Source organism: Sprattus sprattus, assembly GCF_963457725.1.
Source record: "Sprattus sprattus genome assembly, chromosome: 3".
Classification (NCBI taxonomy): Eukaryota; Metazoa; Chordata; class Actinopteri; order Clupeiformes; family Clupeidae; genus Sprattus; species Sprattus sprattus.
Window position 1 is genome coordinate 41,899,335 of NC_137922.1, and position 20,761 is coordinate 41,920,095.

A 20,761-nucleotide genomic window follows, 5' to 3' on the forward strand; every position below is an offset into this window, starting at 1 on the left:
TACATCAACACAGTGTAACAATGGAAGTGACACAATACACTCTGCTGTGTTCACTTCTTTGAATTTGCAATAAAGCTTCCTTCATTCAGAGAACTGAAATATACAGTACAGAGAACTGAAAATGGTCGTAAAAAGCGTACTGAATACACTGACCTTATGTTTGTAGTAACATTGTCTCACTGCTGGTCAGACACAATGCATGTCTTACTGTGGGTGGCTGGGTGGAACAGCACCTCAGAAAAGGGTAGAGCTAATTTTGACCTGAATAGGGCCACACACCTTTTCATTACACAGGCATGCTCAAAATAAATCCATTTGGACAGGGACTAAAGCCATTCTACAGACGCTATATAACAGTTTAGAAAATGTCTAGTCATCTCTGTGCTCTTGCGCCGTCTGATCTCCTGATGCAAGGAATGTCAGCCACTTGAAGAATGTCTGCACACGTGTCCAACACTGCAGTATTGTTCTCGCATAGGAGATTCAATTGTGTTACGATATGTATTTGTATTGTTCCAGTCTTTACTTCTGATACAATGCCATTTTTTTCCCTTGTCCTTTTTTCCTCCTTCTATTCTCTCTCTCTCTCTTTCTCTCTCTCTCTCTTTCTCTCTTTCTCTCTCTCTCTCTCTCTCTCTATCTCTCTCTCTCTCCTCTAGTGAATGGATTTCACTCAAGTGGGAGCCCATTGCATCATATGGAACAGACCCACAATCACATGCGCAAGCACAGTTTAGACCACCAGGTAAGGCTTGTCTTTTTAAAATAACTATATAAGAGTCCCTTGCAAGGTGTGTGTGCATGCGTGCATGCGTGCATGTGTGTGTGTGAATACAGATAATTGTAACTTTGTAACTTTAAAATTGTGGTTGTCAAGACATTCTGCTGCCTCGATCGTAATGAGTATAAGCTATTAAGACATATAACACACACCTTCTCTCTCTCTCCTCATCTGTATCTGCCTGCAGTATATATGTGTGTGTGTGTGTGTGTGTGTGTGTGTGTGTGTGTGTGTGTGCGCGGTGGCAGCACTTGGCTTAAAGTTTACAATAGGAGACACGAAAGAGGGGGGGCGTTCATCCTAGGAATTCCTTTTCTTTATCAGCGCTCCCCCTCCTCTCTCTCGCTCCCTCTCACTTTTTCTCTCATCCAGTCGTTATTATTACCTCAGAATGGAAATGATGGTCAAAAGTAAATCAACTGGCTCCATAGCTCACATACATAGACCCACACCCACACTCTCTCTTACTCTCTCTTACACACACACACACACACACATGCACAACATGCTGCACAGTACTCTGCTCACCTACCTCCCACCCCACTCACCACGGCAACGGCAGCCGCTGCAGCAGCAACAAGATCACAACAGAGAGCAGCCAAAAAAGAGGGGGCATCGAAAGAGGAAGAGAGAGAGAGAGAGAGTGAGGGAGAGAGAAGCAAAAGAAAAAATAATTCAACCATGTCTGACACAGAGGGGAGCTTTGACGACGGGTCTTGTGTCTGTCCACAGAGTCCCACGTCCACTTCGCCCACCTCGAAACAGCAGGACAAGGAGACAACAATTACGGTGAGTAACAAAAACCTCAAAACCCAAAGCCAGCAGTAGTCAATGCCAGTGGCAGCGTAAACCGCTTTAAAACATGCGGGAGAGAGGAAAAGAAACATCAACAAGCATGCTCCTCTCAACCAGGGTGATTATAGCCTTGGACTTGTGAATATGGGAGTAAAACGGCGTGAGGAAAAACAACAGGTTTTCCGCAAAAGCCGCTCGAACTTGGTAGCGAAAGCAGAGGAGCTGAAATGGCACAGGAATGTCCCTTTTTCCCCACTAATTTGAAGTGCCTGCTTGGCACGGAGTGAGCTGAAGCTGCAGGGGAGGCTGTTGTGCACCAGTAGAAAAGCAGGTTTTTTTTCATGTAACCTTGCAATTTGCGGTTCCCCCCGGGATGTCAAGTTGTTGACTGTTTGGTGAAGGTCCCCCCCACCCCTGGGATTTCAAGTTATTAGCTGTTTGGTTCATCCTAGTTGTGATACATATTTCTTAGCAGATTGATGATTCATCAACTTGATTCAATTAAATTGTAGTTTATTGTATGTGGGCTGTCAATATCAAACATCCTTCTGTGTGATTGCCTGAATGAAAGAGTGGTGTGATGATAAAAAAGCAACTTATGCAACTGTAGTTACTCTGATTGTACTGAAGGTTATTAATTATGCCTTATTATCTTGAATGACTGGCTTATGATGGAGGGCTGGACGGCTGGCTGTGAATGGTCCATCTGACCCTTGCTGGAATCATTCATACAGAGACTGCGTCACCAGCAGGTGGTTCATTTGTGCCCCCCCCCCCCCCCCCCCCCCCCCCCCCATTCTCACAGCATGGTGAGATCAAAGGTGGTGGTGGGGGGGTTGGGTCAGGGATAAGGAAAGGTATGGTATGCCTGTTGATCATGGAAGGCCAGGTGAAGAGAATAGTAAATCTCCCTCAGTGCAGCTGTGGCTTTGTGAGGCGGTGATTGCATGCCATTGTAAAGGTCACTAAGCTCATGGATGGATGGCTGTCTAAGAGGAGTTAGTAAGTTGGTGAGTTAGTTAGTTAATGAGTTAGTTAGTAGTTGTGTCACAGATATTGTGGATTTGTATTTTGGATTGGCTGCATAACTATTGCTATTTGTGTTGCCATTACGTTGTAAAACTTGGCTGTAAATCACAGGTGATTCACATGGTAAATATTATGACTGACATCCATATTACAATGTGAAAAAGAATAAAATTGAGAGGCAACATTTGACTGCGGTTTCATGCCTGTCAAAATAAGTTGTCAGGGTCAGCTTTGGAAATGTTCACAATTGATCATCCACACATCATGTAATTATGACATTTCCTAATGGGAATTTATACCATTTTACCAGAGCTACAATAAAGAGTCCAAGCACAGTAAGAATGCGTATATCTCAAACATGTCTTCTGAATAGAAATGTGTACAATTCATTTGGCTGAATAATGTCATTCTAGACTCTCCACACAGTTGCACAACTTATGCTTTACATGCCTGGAAATGCGCAAGCCGGCACAAAACTTTATCTCAAGCAGTCATCTTACAAATCACCAATTAGCAGATTCCTGCACTGTGCAAAAATGTGCTGATGAATCTTCATGGTCCCTCTCCAAGAAGGACTGAGGGGAGGATTCTCAGTGTGTTGCACATTCTTTCCCTCCTGATTCCTCCTTACCACGTCCATGTCCGCATTTGAACAATGCCGTCTCAGTGATGGTATTTCCACTTTTGGTGCATTCCTCTCCTGCGCTCAAATTGCATGATCATTTTATCACTTCAAGGAACTGTGGAAGGCATTAGCTTAGCCTTCTTGCTAAATTCTGCAAGACCTAGCCACCGTAGAAGCTAATGGCCACCAGCTAATGAGCTGTAGGCATACAAAATGTTTTCATGTCGTTGGAAGTGTCGTGATTTGGTACTCCAGTCAGACCATGTTGAAATTGTAGAGGCAGAGCCTGGGAGTGTTCTGAATCCATTTTTTTTTCCAGACGTCTTATCTCAAGACAGAACTCAAAAAGTGAATCACGGCTGTGTTTTAGTTAGCCACGTGTTGCTTGCTTCTTAGGCTAACATATTCCTCTCCCGGGTCAGGCTGGGCAGACAGGGGCAAGGCACACAAGGCCGAGCTCCTCCCGCCAAGTGCCGTCGAGTGGATGTGAGCAATTAGAAGTGAAGTCGGACTTTGGTGTGACAAAAGGGTGCTTTGTGAGAGGGAGGCTCATCAAGGTACACACTACCACCCCCTCACCTCCTGCAGTCGCCCCAGGGGAATTACAGATAGCTCCCAAAAGCGTGGCACCTCAAAGAGCCTGGCTGACACAAAGGTTGCGAGCCCGGGGCACGACTTCTTTCCTTATCCATGACTTGTGAAATGAGATGGAATGAAATTCTATTTGGTTTTCCTCCCACTTCTTTTTGCGGACGAAGCAAGAGGGGCATGACTTGTCTGGCTGTCCAGGCGAGTAAGATAACACTCAATGTGCACACATTCACTCCCCATGTTCACCCCGACACTTCTCACCCCGTCCTACTCCCTGTCCCCCTCCTTCAATTAAACTTAATCAAAGGGAATAGAGAGCACAGATAAGGGTCCCACAGTCAGACAGTGGACTAAGTCTGCCGGATAGCAAAGCTGACAGATTGCCAGCTCAAAGCGCCGCTCCACGCCAGGCCTTCATCACCGCAGTGTCGGACACACTTAGAGGATTAGCCTCCATTAGCAGGCAACCACACTGACACATATTAGGGCCCGGGCTACTTTGGACAGTGGTATCGCCACAACATTTTTCATGCTTGGGAGACACAGGACTGAATCTGAATGGAGTCAGATGACTCTCTAGGTTTGTCTGTCCTTAGCCAGCTGAAACAGGACTTTGACATGCGTTAGCTGAAAAGCAAGAGCAGCAGTGGTTGAAGTGTTTATATGCGAGTGATGCAATGACATAGATGGCTTTGGGAGAGAGGCTGTCCCAGCAATGAATCAGAGGATCCAGGCACTGCGCTGCTGAAGTCAGGTTGGTCCAGTCAGTTTGTGATGCCAGCTAAAATGGATCATGATGTGGCTCTTTATCAAAATGGACGTGAAATGTTAAATGATTAAAAATAGCGTAACAGTTAAGTGTAGTTTAGATATATGCATTAAAATACAATGATGCAGTGATATGAAAAACTATCCTGAATTTGTAAAGTTTTGTTTTCAGTCCCCTTTAGGACAGGTTTAGTATGTGCCAGGCCAGCTGAAAGATGGGTAATTTTACTTTATTTAAAAAATATGCGGGCTGCACTGCATGAATCTTCTTACAGATGGTTACAGATAAGTCCTGTGTTTTGTTGTCATGGATTCGTTTTTTTTTTTATTAAAGAGCAGTTTATTTGGTAATGGCTGATGACATTTCTCAGGCTAAGATATATCAAAGGCTTATACAAGCTTTTGTTCGACAGCAAGTCACATTATCAAATCCCAAAAACCTTTTGTAGGTTGTTTTAACGACAGCAAAATCCTCATTAAACACTAAACAGCCTCCAAACTTTGCATATGGATTCTGTACTCTTCATTTATAACAGAAACCAGAAAAAACAACAACATTGCATTGGCCGGAAAAAGGACTCTACTCTCCTTGGTCTGTTTATAAACAAAGGAGCATAAATGTGCATGTGACTATGGACAAATTATACAAGAAGATATGCCAGAAGAGAAACAGGAAACCAAACACAAGCTTAAAAAAACACAAGCACAAGACACACGCTATACTATATATACTGTATATGTGTGTGTATTTTTATATACATACATATATACGTATATATAAACAAACCATTCTGACCCAGTTTTTTTTTTTTTTTTAGCTGAGAAAAAGTAAAAAAAAATATATATATAAATAAAAACACCTGTGTCAGAATTGTTTGTGTTTCGCATTTGAGGCTATGGTGATTTCTCTTTGAGTCGACATCAGGTACGTGTGTGAAGAGACTGTCTGCAGTGTCAGAATGTTTTGAGTGTGAATTGTCAACTCTCAGCGCTTTTAACAGAAAGAAAAACGACAAAGTGTCAGATAAAAGACTCAAAGTGTGCTGCCTTGTATCCCCACAGTAGAGATGCTCCAAACCACAGCCAAAAGGATTCTGCCCCCAAACAACCTGTCTCAACACCTTTAAATCATATCCCGCCTGGCTAAATCGGCTACAATTAATTTCTTCATATTATTTACCATCCACTCTGACTCACCCACTCCTCCTCAGACAGCTCACACTGATGACTCAGGCCAAATTAGCGCAACAATAGATGATTCAGTGCTCGTGGATTTAGCTTCCCTGACACTGATAATCCTGAGGCAACCGCTAAGCACCTGGACTGTGATGTGTGTATGTGTGTGTGTGTGTGTGTGTTTGTGTATGTGTGTGTGTGTGTGTGTGTGTGTGTGTGTGTGTGTGTGTGTGTGTAAAACACATTATTTTAAAATGCTCAGGTGATTCCACAGACTAGACTGTCAAAGGCTATCTGTAAAAAGATCAGTAACCTCAGTTAATTAAATCCTCCCTAGACAAATGGTTTGTCTGTCCAGGAATGATTTGAGAGACAGATAGTATAAGGGTTATCAAGGAAGCATGTGACTTAGACATCACTTTTTTGTGTGTGTGTGGTTTTCTTGGTGCAAACAGATTCGTATTACTGTTGAGCACACACACCTGTACTTTAGCATCAATGGATTAACATTATGATTCCTGAAAGATTACGTTTCATTGTCAGTAAATGCATTTTACAGAAAACTGCCGTACATTTTCCTACTCTATGGAATGAGACGAGGCCCGTCTTTAACCTTATTATGGTGACAAAACAAGAGTTGATGCAAGCATAAGCCTTAATTACACTATTACTAATGATTAGCCATCACTTGAAATGGAAGCTGGACATGCAAAGCACATACATCACTGGATGGCTAAAGAGATAAGTAACGAATTCCGCTCATTACTTCCTCTTGGAGAACATTACACAAGCATACTACCAATCTGAGTTGATTTCTTGCCAATGGCATTACACTCAAATGTGGCAATGCAGTCTAGTAGTTGGAATGCATTTGTCTGCAGTAACTGCAATGTACACCATCTCCTCTTCTGCTTAAGTAGAGCCATCGTTTTTATGCTCTTGTGAGTATACAGAAACATTGTAGTTGTGGAGTGGAAACCTTCTGAAATCAGAAATTCAAACCTAATGGTTTAAGTTCAACCTGAATATGAACGCATAAGCATGCATGCAGGAGCAAGCCTGTTGTGTAGAGTTGTGAGCTGTGTGGAGAGGCAGAGGTGCTGGACAGGAGTGCTGGGATGACCTTGCACACGAGTGAGAGGACGGTCCCTTCCACAGGGCTGTCATCTCCGGTGTCAGGAGCAGATAAACAGCATCACACACACAAGCCTCGCCTCTGGCCTCCAAAGCCAGCTCTTAGCGCCTGTCTGTGACCGGCAGAGCAAATGAACTGGCAGTGTGTTTGTTAGCTCGTAAATCAAACCTTTACAGGTGTCCCATCAGTACCGTGATCAATATTGTGGATGTCGGGAGTCGTGTTGACTTTTACAAATACACACACATTCACATGCACACACCATGTTGCGTACAGGTTCACACACACATGCTCACACCCACACTCTTAAACAGAGATATATGGTGCTGTCAAATGCTAGTGGCATGTGTCTTGGCTCAATAGCTCTTCTAGAGATCTATAGGTAAAAGGAACTGGCAGTATAATTATTAGATTATAAATCTTCCCTTTGCAGTCGCTGATAATATTGTCGTCAAATGTCGGGATGCTCTGTGATTTATACAAACACACACAGACACACACACACACACACATACACACACACACACACACACACACACACACACACACACACACACACACACACACACACACACACACACACACACACACACACACACACACACACCTTATAATGTACACATTCTCATTCCTTTGCTGACAGTCCTCCATATACAGAGAACAATGGTGCCTTCAGCCTATATTTGCATTTGGTTCACTTCCAGAGCCCTGCAGTGTTTTACTAGTTAGTGCATTACTGCATATATATACGTATATGTCTGTTTTAATTAATTCTATATGATGGGCCCCTTCTGCAGATCAACTGTGTGACATTCCCACTGCCTCTCAACATGACAGAGCAGCAGCTGCTGAAACCGGATGAGTGGAGCTACTGTGACTATTTTTGGGTAAGGGAAGACCATCCAGACCACAGAGAGCGCCCGCACACACACACACACATACACACACACACACACACACACACACACACAGAGACTACAAAGACATACATAGAAATGTACACTAACACCTACACATGCAAACACAGTGCAATACTTTGAGAGAAATACATTGCACTGTTAAAAGATGCATTCGGAGAATGAAAGTCCTGATCCTAATTCAAACTCAAGTTGAGATCAGTTATGTTTGTAAAGTTCCTGTGACAAGTATGATGTAAAGAATAAGAAATGTTTATATCGCAAAATCCCTATTTACCACAACAGATGAAATAAGTGTAGAAATCACTCCCTCTCCTACAAGTTAATGGAAAGGTGTTTCTTTTGGGCTGTCATCATGTTGATTTCTTCATAATCTAAAAATGTGTTGCGTATTTTAAGGAGTCTACTTCACCATACTGAACAGCATTACAGGCTTTATTCTGTCGCTTGTTCGATATAAAAAATATACAGAGAATCCTCAGCCGGTTGTATAAACATTTCATCCCAGGGTTATTTGGAGGCATGTCTCCATACCCCACATATCTCCCCTACAGTGATCCTCTCTCTCTCCTCTACCTGTTTGTACCCTAGACAGACAAGAAGGACCCCCAGGGGAACCCGTCTATCTCGGGCTTCGAGGTTCTGCTGCAGAAACAGCTAAAGGGGAAACAGATGCAGAAGGAGATGGCAGAGTTCATACGAGAGAGGTGAGATGAAGGCATCTATTGCAACTGCTGCAATATGTCACACTGGACTCACAACTGGAATCTGGTGTGGATTAAGACTCAAGCGATAGCATTTAATGACATTTGTCCAGCGGTAACTGAACCAGCTTCTTTAGCTCATGTGTCTTTATTGCGTAGGGTTTTATTGAAACTGCAGCACAGTTTGCTGGACAAATCCTTTTAGATGTTTCTAAGGTCCTTTTAGATGAGTAGTCCTTAGGAAATGTAACGTAGGGTAATTCTTACACAATCTATCAAATATTTAGGCTAATTCTTATGCAAGCTATCAAATATTGGGAAATGGTTTACATTCCATTTGTCGGAAGTGCATTAATGCGAACTTAAATTTGCAAACTGAAGTCTGAAGATAACAATTATCTCTATGATAAATATACAAAAGAGGAATCTGAATTCTTCATAGATTATTAAAAACAATGCTCTAATACACATGTTGCAATGCTCAGTGTACTTCTGCTAAAGCGTACTCTGCATGGGGGTAGATATCCTATGCATCACAGATATTGCACAACATCCCTTTCTGTCTATATCTGATGTTTTTCCCTTGTTGCCATGAAAACGGTGCTGTGGCAACGGTCACTACTGTCCACTTCCCGTGTTTCATTAAACATTGAACATTAAACAGAGTTTTTTTCACTCTCTCTCTCTCTCTTGTTTTCTCTCACAAACCAGAGAGAGGTTCATAATGGAGAGTCTTTTTGAGTGTGTGAGTGAGTGTTTCCTAGTTTGCAGTTGACCCAGTGGTCTAAGAATGCCCCTGTCCTGCTCTGAAGCTCGTAGTCACTAGGTTTTCAAAGGCCAAGCGTGTATGAGTCAGGGGGTCGGGGGGGATGGGGGGTAGTTTCACAGGCTGGGGCCACCCCACAGGGTCACCCACCCCTCAGGAGCAACAGGGCTACAGAGGATGTGAATCTGCCCCCTGACTCTGCGAACACGGCCCCTGTGTCACAAGCATTTCCCAATTCACAAGCCTTAACTCCCACAAGAAAAAAAGTGTTTGTTTAGTTTCTGTTCAAAAAGATTCTAGAAATGTCACACCTTGGGGTTTTGTCACTGACATTGTACCTCGAGCTAACGAGCCCTCATTCTCGTTTCTGTCTGTTTTCAGAATCAAGATCGAGGAAGAATATGCCAAGAACCTTTCCAAGCTATCACAGATTCCCTTAGCAGCACAGGAAGAAGGGTAAGGCTGAACATGCTCTCCACCCCCAACGCTGCTCCTGGGATAAGCGACAATCCCACAAGAGCAATGGCTATATAAAGCAATACTAATAACCACACACTTCTTTTCCCTGTTGGTTCTCACAGTCAACTTGAGCGGATGTTATGCATGTAACATGTCTGTGACCCATGACTAATATGATGAGGGGGCATTATGGATGTGAAAGAAGCATTGGTAGGACGAGGGCTTTTGTCTGGGAGTGCTGTGTGACGTGTGCCCTGTGGGTTAGAACATTTGCTGATGTTTGCCTACTAACGTCACCCGTTGTTACAAAAAGGGAAGCGCTTGTCCACCTGTGAGTCATCAGGCTTGTGTCTGTGTGTCTGTGTGTGTGTGTGTGTGTGTTTAAGCGAAACCTCACATTCCCCCACCCGGGGGATGCTGCAACAAATTGTAGATCGGCAGCAGAAATGAAACGTCTCGTCCCACGGATGAAATCCTTATCGATGAAGGGGAATCTGCTTCGGTTGCAGGAGTTTTAGGAGCATAAGGACACCTCATGTTGTGGAGCCAAGGGCCTGGAAGTGGTCAGAATGAGCTGCCGTCAGCCATAAACGGATAGGGAGTACAGTCTGAGCACAGTCTGTCTCCCCATACCACACATTCTGCCAAAGCCCATGCCCTTAATACGAGTCTGTCATAATTTATATCAGCTCACAAAGTGTTTAGCTTTGCGAAGTGTAAAGACGCAGCAGCGGCAACAGCAGCTCACAGCATATTGCATCCATTATGCTGTCAGACGTCATCACATGTGCCTTTTTATGGATAAGGCTAAAGAGACTGAATGGCACATGGAAATGTAGCTATAAACCAAGCAGGCTAATCATGTCCCCGACTAGCATGTGTTGCATCGGAGTCCAGTGTGTAAAGGTAACACGTAGCCCTGGTGTGACCACCCACCCCCTCACCACACCTCGTTTGATAGAGAGGGCTAATTGTTTCATATAGAATCTAGATTATGCCATAGTCGTGGGCCCACCCATTCCCAGAGACGCAACACAATGCTTGCATTATCCTGTACCCACCCCCCCTGCTCCACTATCCACCCCCACCCACCCCCCGCCCCCCAGCCCTGGTTTTGTTGCAGGCAGAGACAAACGCTGTTTTGTTGGGCGGGCTCCTACGTCCATGCCCAGAACCGCTTGTTTTTTTCCTGAATTTGCCATTTGTGCTGTGGCTGCAGCAGGAGGAGCCATTGTTGCGAAACAGCGGGGCAGCGACCGCTGGAGCTAACCAGGCCCCCACGATGGATGCTCCTGTGCCACAGCTGATCGATTACACCAAAGCACGGAAAAACAGTCATTTACTGAAACCTCACTTTTGTGTATGTGAGTGGCAGTTTGGAACTATCGCCATAGAAACTACGGAATAGAAAAGGTCATCTCAAACGTTCTGAATCACTGTAGCTTTTGTTTCTCGTATGGTAAAGTGTGTAGATTTTTTGTGACAGCTTCACAGTCACTGACCTCAGAGAGGCTATTGAAAGAGCACACTTGAGGTAAAGTTAGAGGCTGGCATTATGAACGTATCCTTCCTGATTTGGACGCGCGCTGCTGTGCCCCTGTGATAAGCAGCCAAAGAAGAATGTGCTGGAAGTCAGTGGAACTGCATTCCACTCTGCTTCGCATGGCGCCCATTCAAAGCCCTTGTTTGATCTAACGCAGGCTGGGGGAAGCTTAGATGATGCATGACAGCAAAGACATATGGATATGTATGTTACGGCTCATAAATCATGCATATTGCATGTGGGTATTCTGATTGTAATTGATAGAACATGCATGATGCATTTTAGAATTCTACATTAAATACGTATTATTTTTCATTATAGGATCGGTTAGGAGTAGGATGGGAGTTGTTGCCGTTGCAGTAAACGTACTTCAGGTTATGATGTAGGATTTGAGTTGTTGGAGTTAAAGAGAATGTATTTCAGCTTACAGTATGTATCCTGTCATGTTATACTGCCAGGAAGAACAGAACTGATTTGTGTATGTCTTGAGTATTCCGTATGTATACGGAATACGGAATACTCAGTCAGGGCCAGCCCAAAGATTTTGCTGCTGTAGTTTATTGTCTTTGAATAAATATCCTGTGAATGTTTGGGACAGGCCAGCGATGGTTCACATGTGTGTGAGGAGGGTTGTGACTTCTGTCACTGTCTCATGCTCAGTGACTGTGTTGTCACTTAGTGACTGTTTATGCATAACCCAGTGAGAACAGCCGTCAGGGCATGGGGTGCTGAGGTTAAGGATTGACTCATCAGTCTGAAAGCAAGGCCACATTCCTCCCCAACGCCTCCACTGAAGGAGAGAGTTTGTTCTACAACAATCTGGGGTCTTTGAAGAGTACGATCACAAATATGTGATTAGAATGTTGCCAGCTGAAGGTTCCATTTGATGATGTATTAATGAATTTACAGTTGGCGTAATTTCTAAATCTGTACGGTATAGTTCTGGAACGACTTGCAAAATGAAACTACCTTGTCAAAGGGTTAAAAGACTCCCCCACATCATTCCTTATCCCCCTTTTCACCCTGTGCTGAAAAAGTACACAGCCCATGTTTACGCTGTAGCCTACTTGCAGCGGTGCACTTACGAACAGTGATGCGGTGGTGTGGGGGAGTCCAGACGTCGAGCTGACCTTGCCGTGCTCTCTGATAGGCTCCCCTCCAGAGAAAAGTGGTCTTACGCTAAGCTTCTATCTATCTCATGCAGCACTCTGGGAGAGGCCTGGGCCCAGCTGAAGCAGAGCCTGGCGGACGAGGCCGAAGTTCACCTCAAGTTCTCCTCCAAGGTGAGTAAGCGCTAAGTTAGCAGAGGGATGGGGGGGGGGGGGGGGGGGCTGGGGTATTTAGGGGGCCGTAGATTGGGGATTAGGGGGCCCCACTTAATATGTCTTCTCTCTCCTTAAAGAATAATTAGGATGCACTTTGTATCCTTGGTTGTGTCCTCTGCATGTTTTATTAAAACATGCCCACTTGACAGGGGTAGTGTTGAGTGAAGTATCCTTTTGTGATGCAAATAAGTAGATGATGACCTTATGGTATTATTAGTGGACTGCTGGTTTCAATAGACTATTAATGTCCGCTGTGAAAAGCCAGCCATTTTAGAGGCAGATGCAATAACATTCTCCTAACTGCTATAAATGCTGTCATGGCTGTTAAAATTACAATTTCAATTTGACATTAAATGTGTGTGTAAAATAGTGGCAGCGAGTAATATGTTCTGCGCCACGGGGATAAAAATACATTCACTTTGCCAGTGAAATTTCACTGTGAACATGTGAGCTTTTACACACGTTTAACAAAATGAACAAATTGAGATTTTATTTGATTTAAGCAGTGCTGAAAAACCTGTAGCCTCCCTAGTACCACTGTGAGCCGGTTTGCTAGTCCATGAGACATGTAGGTTTATCTTGGCCGAGGGGAAAGTTCTGGAACACAGCTGGTGAAAAGGGTGGGGGATGTGTGGAGTGGGGGGGGTTAGTATGTATATACACAAGGCAAGGAGACGGTGGTCCAGATGTGCTGCACACTTGTCTCTGTAGACTCTGGCAACATGTGTGCAAACGAAGAGCCTCACAGTTACCCAGGGCTGTGAGGTAATCGCTCAAGAGTTACAACACAAACTCTCCATAGACGCAGGGCCTCAATCTGCTGGATCAGTTCTTTCCCAGATCTCATGTGGATAAGCTAATTACATTTTAAATGCATAAACTCAATACAGATATCACTTTTGGAATATATATATTGTCTGCAGACAGCGTGAAATATTAGGTAGAATTAGGTTAAAAATCATCTGGTATTGCAGATTGGAAACATTTCCCAGGTGTTTCTTGTTATTCTTATTTCCAAGATCTGGACCAACTTGGACATTTCAACAAATCCGTTTGAGATCAATTTGGCTTCTCTGATTTCAGCTGCAGAGCGAGGTGGAGAAACCCTTTCTCACCTTTCGTGACAACTTCAAGAAGGACATGAAGAAGTTCGACCACCACATTGCCGACCTCAGGAAGCAGCTAGCCAGCCGCTACGCATCCGTTGAAAAGGTAAGATACTTACATTTCCCCTGAACATGACGGTAACCCCTACAGTAAACTTCTATAAGAAGCCTCCTGTTTTACGTCACTAGTTCCAATCACCTCTCAACACAATTTGAGATTCCAGAGTGCCGTTACTCAGACGACAAAGCACCTTGCCCTTCCCCAGGTTACTCATCTGGAATGTCAAGAATCCCCCTCTCGTGCATTATTAAGATTCCAGAGTGTTGTTCCAAAGCAGTGAGCCATTTCCTGTCTCTGGAGGGCCCCCCATTGGTTCTATAAATAAGCAGATCTGCCCAGGTGCCCTCCACACAAATGACTTTAATGTCGAGCACGTAATCATCCGGATTGCCATTTCACTCGTAACAAATGACACAATTGTCCAACAAGGTCAGAAGGTGTGAAAGGAAATTGCGTGAGTCACCAGTCTGACTAACAGGATTAATTTAAAGTAGTTGAGCGTGAAAGGAAAAACATGGGGAAATCTTAAAGCCCATGTGAAGTATGTGACCCAACACATGTTTGGTGTAGGTTGGGCCAATTTGGACCTGAGAAAGAACCGGGTTTTGAGTCTGACTTGGCCTGTATGTCACAGAGTATTAGTCACAGTAGAAACCAGAAACATCAACCTCAGTGAAATTAAATGTTATCAGTAGTTTGGTTATTAAACTCATAATTAAATTGTCCCTATTCTGTCCTCTGTGTTAGGCCCGAAAGGCTCTCTCAGACCGACAGAAAGATCTGGAAGTCAAAACCCAGCAGCTGGAAATCAAACTGAGCTCCAAGATCGAGGAGGACATAAAGAAAGCTCGCCGGAAATCCACACAAGCAGGTGAGTCATTGTCAGCAGGAGAGGACCATGACCTGAGACGTTAATATGAAATGGTGCTTGGAGACACCTGCTGTATTGTGAGAAAAATTTCGAAGAATTATATGAAGTGTGGCTACTGCATTGGCAGAATGAAGGAATTTCACCTGCCTGGAAAATGTCTACTGTTTTTTTTTCCATGAATAATACGAGTCGGCACAACTATGGATCAGTTGCTAAGATCATCATCATAAGAGACTTTGGAGTCTGACCTACTTAAAGACAGTTCCCAAAAATGTGTTCTGAAATGGTCCTACGTCAGTTGAGGTTGCTGTTTACAGTACGTGAAACACAAATTCAAAAGGCCCACTTGAATGTATGCGTGTTTCTCATTAGCTTGTTATTATGGGAAAGGGTTCCTAGAACAAGTCATAGATTCATTCTTCTGTCGAGCGTTTGGCCATTTGAACCTTTTAGTGAAACCTGTGTGCAATGAAGAGAAATTTGGCCTGGCAGTGGGGAGAATAATTTTCAGTGGAACGATCCCACCATTAGCAGTGGTGTACCTAAGATATGGCAGGTATGAAGGAGGCGCCACTGATCAGTTTTGATTGATTAAATCATTTCAAATCAAACAAACATAGCAAATTGAAACACAAGGTGTCTGATTTTAATGGCACACACAGCAACACACACGTGCATATATGGAGGAGACACAGGACACACACACATACATGCACACGCAGGCCTGAGGTTGCAGTGAATTTATTCTCTGCTTTTTCCCATCCTGGACCGTCCTTCCTCCAGGACCCCCCAGGAGCAGAGGGCAGCTTGTAAGCGCCCTGGGACCAAGTGAAGTGAGCTGTCCATCTTGGTCAGGGATGGACAGGAAAGTGATATAAATATAATATAAATAAATACAAAATACAAAGAAGATACAAGGAAATTATAATCTAAAAGCCTAGAGGCCTAGAGAGACCAGTGAAGAATAGAATAAGAGAGACCATTAAAATGGAGTGAAGTAAAAGAATGAATGAATGAATAGATCAGTAAAATGGATTACGAGAATGCTGAGCTATAAAGATATGCCTAATATTTCTTTAAAGGTGTTTGCAGATTATGGTACCCTCAGTTTCTCTGGCAGGTTGTTCTACAGATGAGGACCATAGACACTTAATGTCCCCTCCCTGTATTTCTTTGACCCTGGCTTCAACTAGAAGACCTGAGACCGGAGTGTTGTAGAGAGAGTATACCTTAAATGCATGTCTGACAAGTTGTGTGATTTGAACACCAATAAAATGATCTTAAGGGATCTACTCTAAAATTGGCAACCAATGAAGGGACCTTAGGAAAAGTGAGATGTGTGCTCTCCTTCTGGTGCTTTCTTAAGTAGACCGGAAAAGAGGGCATTACAGTAATATCAGTCAGATGATCCATCCCTGTTTTGTCATGTCAGGTATTGAGTCTGTAATCTTTAATATGGATCATGCATTAAAGCCCTTGAAAATAATATGATATCATTGTAACAAAAAGAGAGAGAGAGAGCGCACTGGTGACAGGGTTTGTCATTATTGGCATTTGGTGGTAACTATCTACCTTATTCACCAAGGCAAGACTTAAAGGCTATAGATTAAAAAAAAAAAAAGCTTTTTTGAAAACAAGAAGGCAACGAGGCGCAAGCAAGGCTAGAGGAGGTGGAGGAGGAGTTAGCTGATGTTGCTGATCATTTGGGCAAGAGCAAGGTTAAAGAGAATGAGATCATGAGAACCATTTAGATTCAACTTCAACATCTCTTTATAGGCCTATGAAAACCTCAGTTTATCAAACAAAGAATGATGTTGTTTCTGATATTCAAACAGTATGACGTTCACATGTAATTTATGTCTATAAAAACCTCGTCAATGTTTTCTATGGGTAACCTATGGTGATTGTCCTGTGCTGGTCATGTGGACAAGCAGTGTGGTATAAACAACCGGTTAATTTTCATGTGACGGACCCTGCATGCCATGGGCTGTCTTTAGGCTCACTGTTTCTGTCTCAAACTGGGTGAAAATGGTGCATTTAGCTGCCGTTCTTTTTTTGTTTTACTGGAAGGATGCCCCAGGTCCCCCCTACAGGTCTGGGCCATGGCCCGAATGTTCTCAACGCCCCTGCTAATGATGTTTTTCCGCAGGGAGTATGAGCTCTGTACGTCCCGTGCTCGCAAGCACTTATGAGTGCTTCACTGTGATATTTGGGTCCTGTGTTTTTGAGCAGATTCTATGTCAATGTTATCTAAAAGATGGGTGTTTGGACAGGGGAGCAGTTTCAGTACGTGCCACAGGCACTGTTTTCCAGTACACGCCCCTGACCAAAAGTGCATATTTGTGTCACAGTATATTTATGGCTCCCTGGTAACTGTAAGCATTAGCAGGCCTATGCGATTGTGTGTATGTGTGTTTAGGAGTAGAGCAGAGGGCTGGAGCTGGGCTGGAGTCGTTCAGTTGTTCTCACAGCGCTGCTGGACAGACTGTACGGTCTGTCTTCCCAGGCAGGGTTGTCACCCAGGGACCGGCCTCAGTGACCGAGGCAGAGGGGGGGGGTTTAATCAGGGGGCATGTCCTGCTGGGGTCGGGAGAGGGAGAGTGAGAAAGAAAGAGAGGAAGGGAGTTAAGAAATAGTCAAGGATGGAGAGGGAGAGAGAGAGAGACTGACTCTGGAAACAAACACATGTTACTAGAAGTTAGGAGGAGGAGGAGAAGGAGGAGGAGGAGTGAGTGGGTGTGTGTGTGTGTGTGTGTGTGTGTGTGTGTGTGTGTGTGTGTGTGTGTGTGTGTGTGTATAAGTGTGGGGGAGGTTTCAGCCAGACATATTACCTCACCTGGGGTTAGCACTGGAGACGTGACTCCGAAGTGTAAACAGATGCAGCCATGAGAACCGTGTGGAGTTGCAAGATTCTGGCAGAGAAAGTGACCGGACAGAAAATTATCCCCAAAGACCCAAAACACTCTCTTGTCTTACATTGTAAACCTACTATTATTGTTATTCTGGTCCCCTACATTTCTACACAGAATTTAAAGCAGTGTATCTTTAAACTGGGAGGCAAACAAATGCTTCTCTGTTAGCATTAAATAATACTTGAGAGGAAGAATATAAAAAAGATCAACAGCTGTGAACCATTTGCCTTGGTCGCATTGTTTAGCAGAGGTATGTGCATTTGTATTGTGTCCCGAGTTCTTTGCCAAGCAGGAAACTCGCTGAGAAATGGCCATGAGTGGTATGTGTGCTCGGAGAAGCGGAGGAGGTGTGAAAAAGCACATCTGCTAGCCTAGCTGAAACAGTTGGGCCAGTTATCCTTGAGAGCTTGAGAGCTTGAGCGCTTGAGCGCATGAGCAAAAGACACTCAACTCAGCTCAATAAAAGTAGTGACATGGCGTTCGGGGGGACTGACAAAGATAAAGGGATGAGATGTTTGATCAGCACAGATGTTTTTATGCATGTCCTGGACAAAATCTTTCACTGGGTGGGGCAGGCTGTAGGCTTCAGCTAGTCCGGCTCTCTGAGAAAAATAAAGTTTAAATTAGAATGTTGGTGAATTGTTTGAATAATTAAGAAAAAAAAACTCCAATTACTTTATAAGAAAGAGTATACGCTTGAGAGAGAGCTTTTTTCTTCTTCGTTATTTAAGTCTTTATTAACTCGCACCCAAACACCCAACTGGTTTTGACCGTGCCTGCTCCCAAGCAAAGTCATAGTTTCCCATGAAGGGTCATTATGTCTTTATACTGATTTAAAGTATTACCACATGATCTAAATGAAAGCACAAACTGTTGTTGACTTTAGAGTGTGTGTGTCGTGGATGATGTCATTGGGGGAATGAACGTCAGCTCAGCTAGTTGATCATAATCATTGGTCATGATCGCCCCCTAGTGGTGGGTAGCAAGAAACTATGAATAACCTCAACCTTTTTGATAACCTCCTCTTTTGTGTCTTTCCAGGAGATGAACTGATGAGATGTGTGGATCTTTACAATCAGTCACAGTCTAAATGGTTTGAAGAGATGGTCACCACAAGCTTGGTAAGAGAAATCTAAGTTATCTTGTACATTCTTTTGTGTGTGTGTGTGTATATGTGTGTGTCTGTGTGTGTGTCTGTGTGTGTGTCTGTGTGTCTGTCTGTGTGTGTCTGTCTGTCTGTCTGTCTGTCTGTCTGTCTGTCTATCTGTCTTGTCTGTCTTTTTCTGTCTTTTTCTGTCTGTCTCTCTGTCTGTGTCTTGGCATGTGTCTTTCCAACCAGGGCAGACTTAAGCCTTGCAACTTTGCCCAATTTGAAGGTGTTTTTTACAGAATTGACCCCACAGTTTTAAATATATGCCATTGTCCTACAGGAACTGGAGAGACTAGAAGTAGAAAGAGTGGAGATGATTCGGCAACATCTGTGTCAGTACACAACGCTACGGCACGAGACGGACATGTTCAACCAAAGCGTAAGTTCAACCAAAGCTTCACCCCATAGTATGAAGGGCAGTGAGGGACATTAAAAGCTCTCACACACATATGAAAAGCTCTCATACACACATATGAAAAGCTCTCATACACACATATGAAAAGCTCTCATACACACATATGAAAAGCCCTCATACACACATATGAAAACTTTTCATTTGTGTGTATGAGAGCTTTTCATATGTGTTTTTTAGAGCTTCTCATTTCATATGTGTGTGTTTGAGAGCTTTTCATATGTGTGTATGAGAACCTTTTAGTAGTGTGTGTGTTAGAGCTTTTCATATGTGTGTATGAGAGCTTATTTCAGTTAAAATGGAAGGCGTTTCAGTGAAAACAGAAGGCGATTCGCAATAAGTGCCAATCAGTACGACGTGTGTGTGATTTGGATTTATCAAAAAAATTGAACCAGGATGGCAGCGTCTCGGGAACCTGTTAGTGGGAAATAATTTCTGTGAATAAAGCTATCTACACAACTTTTTATATGTCTACATTGACTCGGTTAGGTGTTTATATGCTACACAAATGTTGCAAGGTATTGTAGGTCTTAACTGAAGCTGAAGTGTGTATGTGTGTATGAAAGGCTTTTCATTCCATATGTGTGTATGAGAGCTTTCCATATGTGTTTGTAAGAGATATTCTGAATAATGTCCCTCTTGGCCCCTCATACTCATAATGTCCCTCTTTGCCCCTCATACTCATTGTTATACTAACATTGCTAATACACATACACTTTCATTCATGAGTTCATCGAAGTTGGCATGACTTACACCGACAAGACCATCTCTGCTCCCTCCGTGACTCTTTCCACAATTTAGAGATGTTCACATTCACCACTAGGTGGCAGCTGAACACTATTTTTCCTCTTGGGACGATTTGACATCTGGTAGATTCAAAGCTGTGTAAAAGAGCAGTCCTTGGTTATAAACCATCACATTTCTCATCGGAAAAATTCTTCTAAATTCTCCTAATGTTGCCACTATCTGTCCATCCACTGTCCATCTGGTGTTTGTGCACAGCCCTGGTTCTGTATATAGGAAATATATAAAGTGGCTCAGCACACAGCCACACACTATTCCAGCCAATCAACAGGTTTTTGCAGGAGCATGGAAGGGAGGGGTGTAATTTGATAGGCAGTTGAGCGCAAATATAAACAACCTTTCACCAGAATTGGGGACCGCTGCTTGAATGATCTGTCATTATCAGACCATGCTACTGGTTATTGTCATTAATAATGCATGAATACTTATATGCTTCCTTGATGCAGACAATAGAGCCAGTGGACAAGCTCTTACAAAGCGTGGATCCAGGCAAAGACCGAGAGCTGTGGGTGAAGGAGCACAAGACAGGGCAGGCCCGGCCCGTGGACATGGAGATATGACCAGCGGCTCCCCCAGACAGTGAGAGGGGGCCTCCAGGGGCTCCCCCAGACAGCGAGAGGGGGCCTCCAGGGGGCCCGACAGCCAAACCTGGAGCCCCTAGGAATATTGTTAGAACAGAAACTCTGTGGAAGGCACTTCCCTCTGCACAACTAACTCATGGCACGACTGAGGGAACCCAATGTGTGAGGAAGGTGGGTTTGGAGAGTGGGTAACATCAAACACTTTAGCCGCCAAAGTTTGCTGAAGTGTTACTGGCTGAAGTGCCTGACT

At 43.7% G+C, this 20,761-nt stretch overlaps 1 protein-coding gene across 1 annotated transcript; it reads left to right on the top strand.

Annotated features, from left to right (window-relative positions):
* Window positions 1–1,462: 1,462 nt before the first annotated feature.
* gas7b (growth arrest-specific 7b) lies at window positions 1,463–20,490 on the top strand (the record flags this gene model as incomplete). Its single annotated transcript, XM_080834232.1, has 10 exons — window positions 1,463–1,570; window positions 7,698–7,787; window positions 8,409–8,524; window positions 9,669–9,743; window positions 12,494–12,572; window positions 13,698–13,826; window positions 14,529–14,652; window positions 18,606–18,685; window positions 18,995–19,093; window positions 20,377–20,490. The coding sequence occupies 10 exons, from the start codon at window positions 1,463–1,465 to the stop codon at window positions 20,488–20,490; spliced, it is 1,014 nt and encodes a 337-aa protein (XP_080690358.1).
* Window positions 20,491–20,761: the final 271 nt, after the last annotated feature.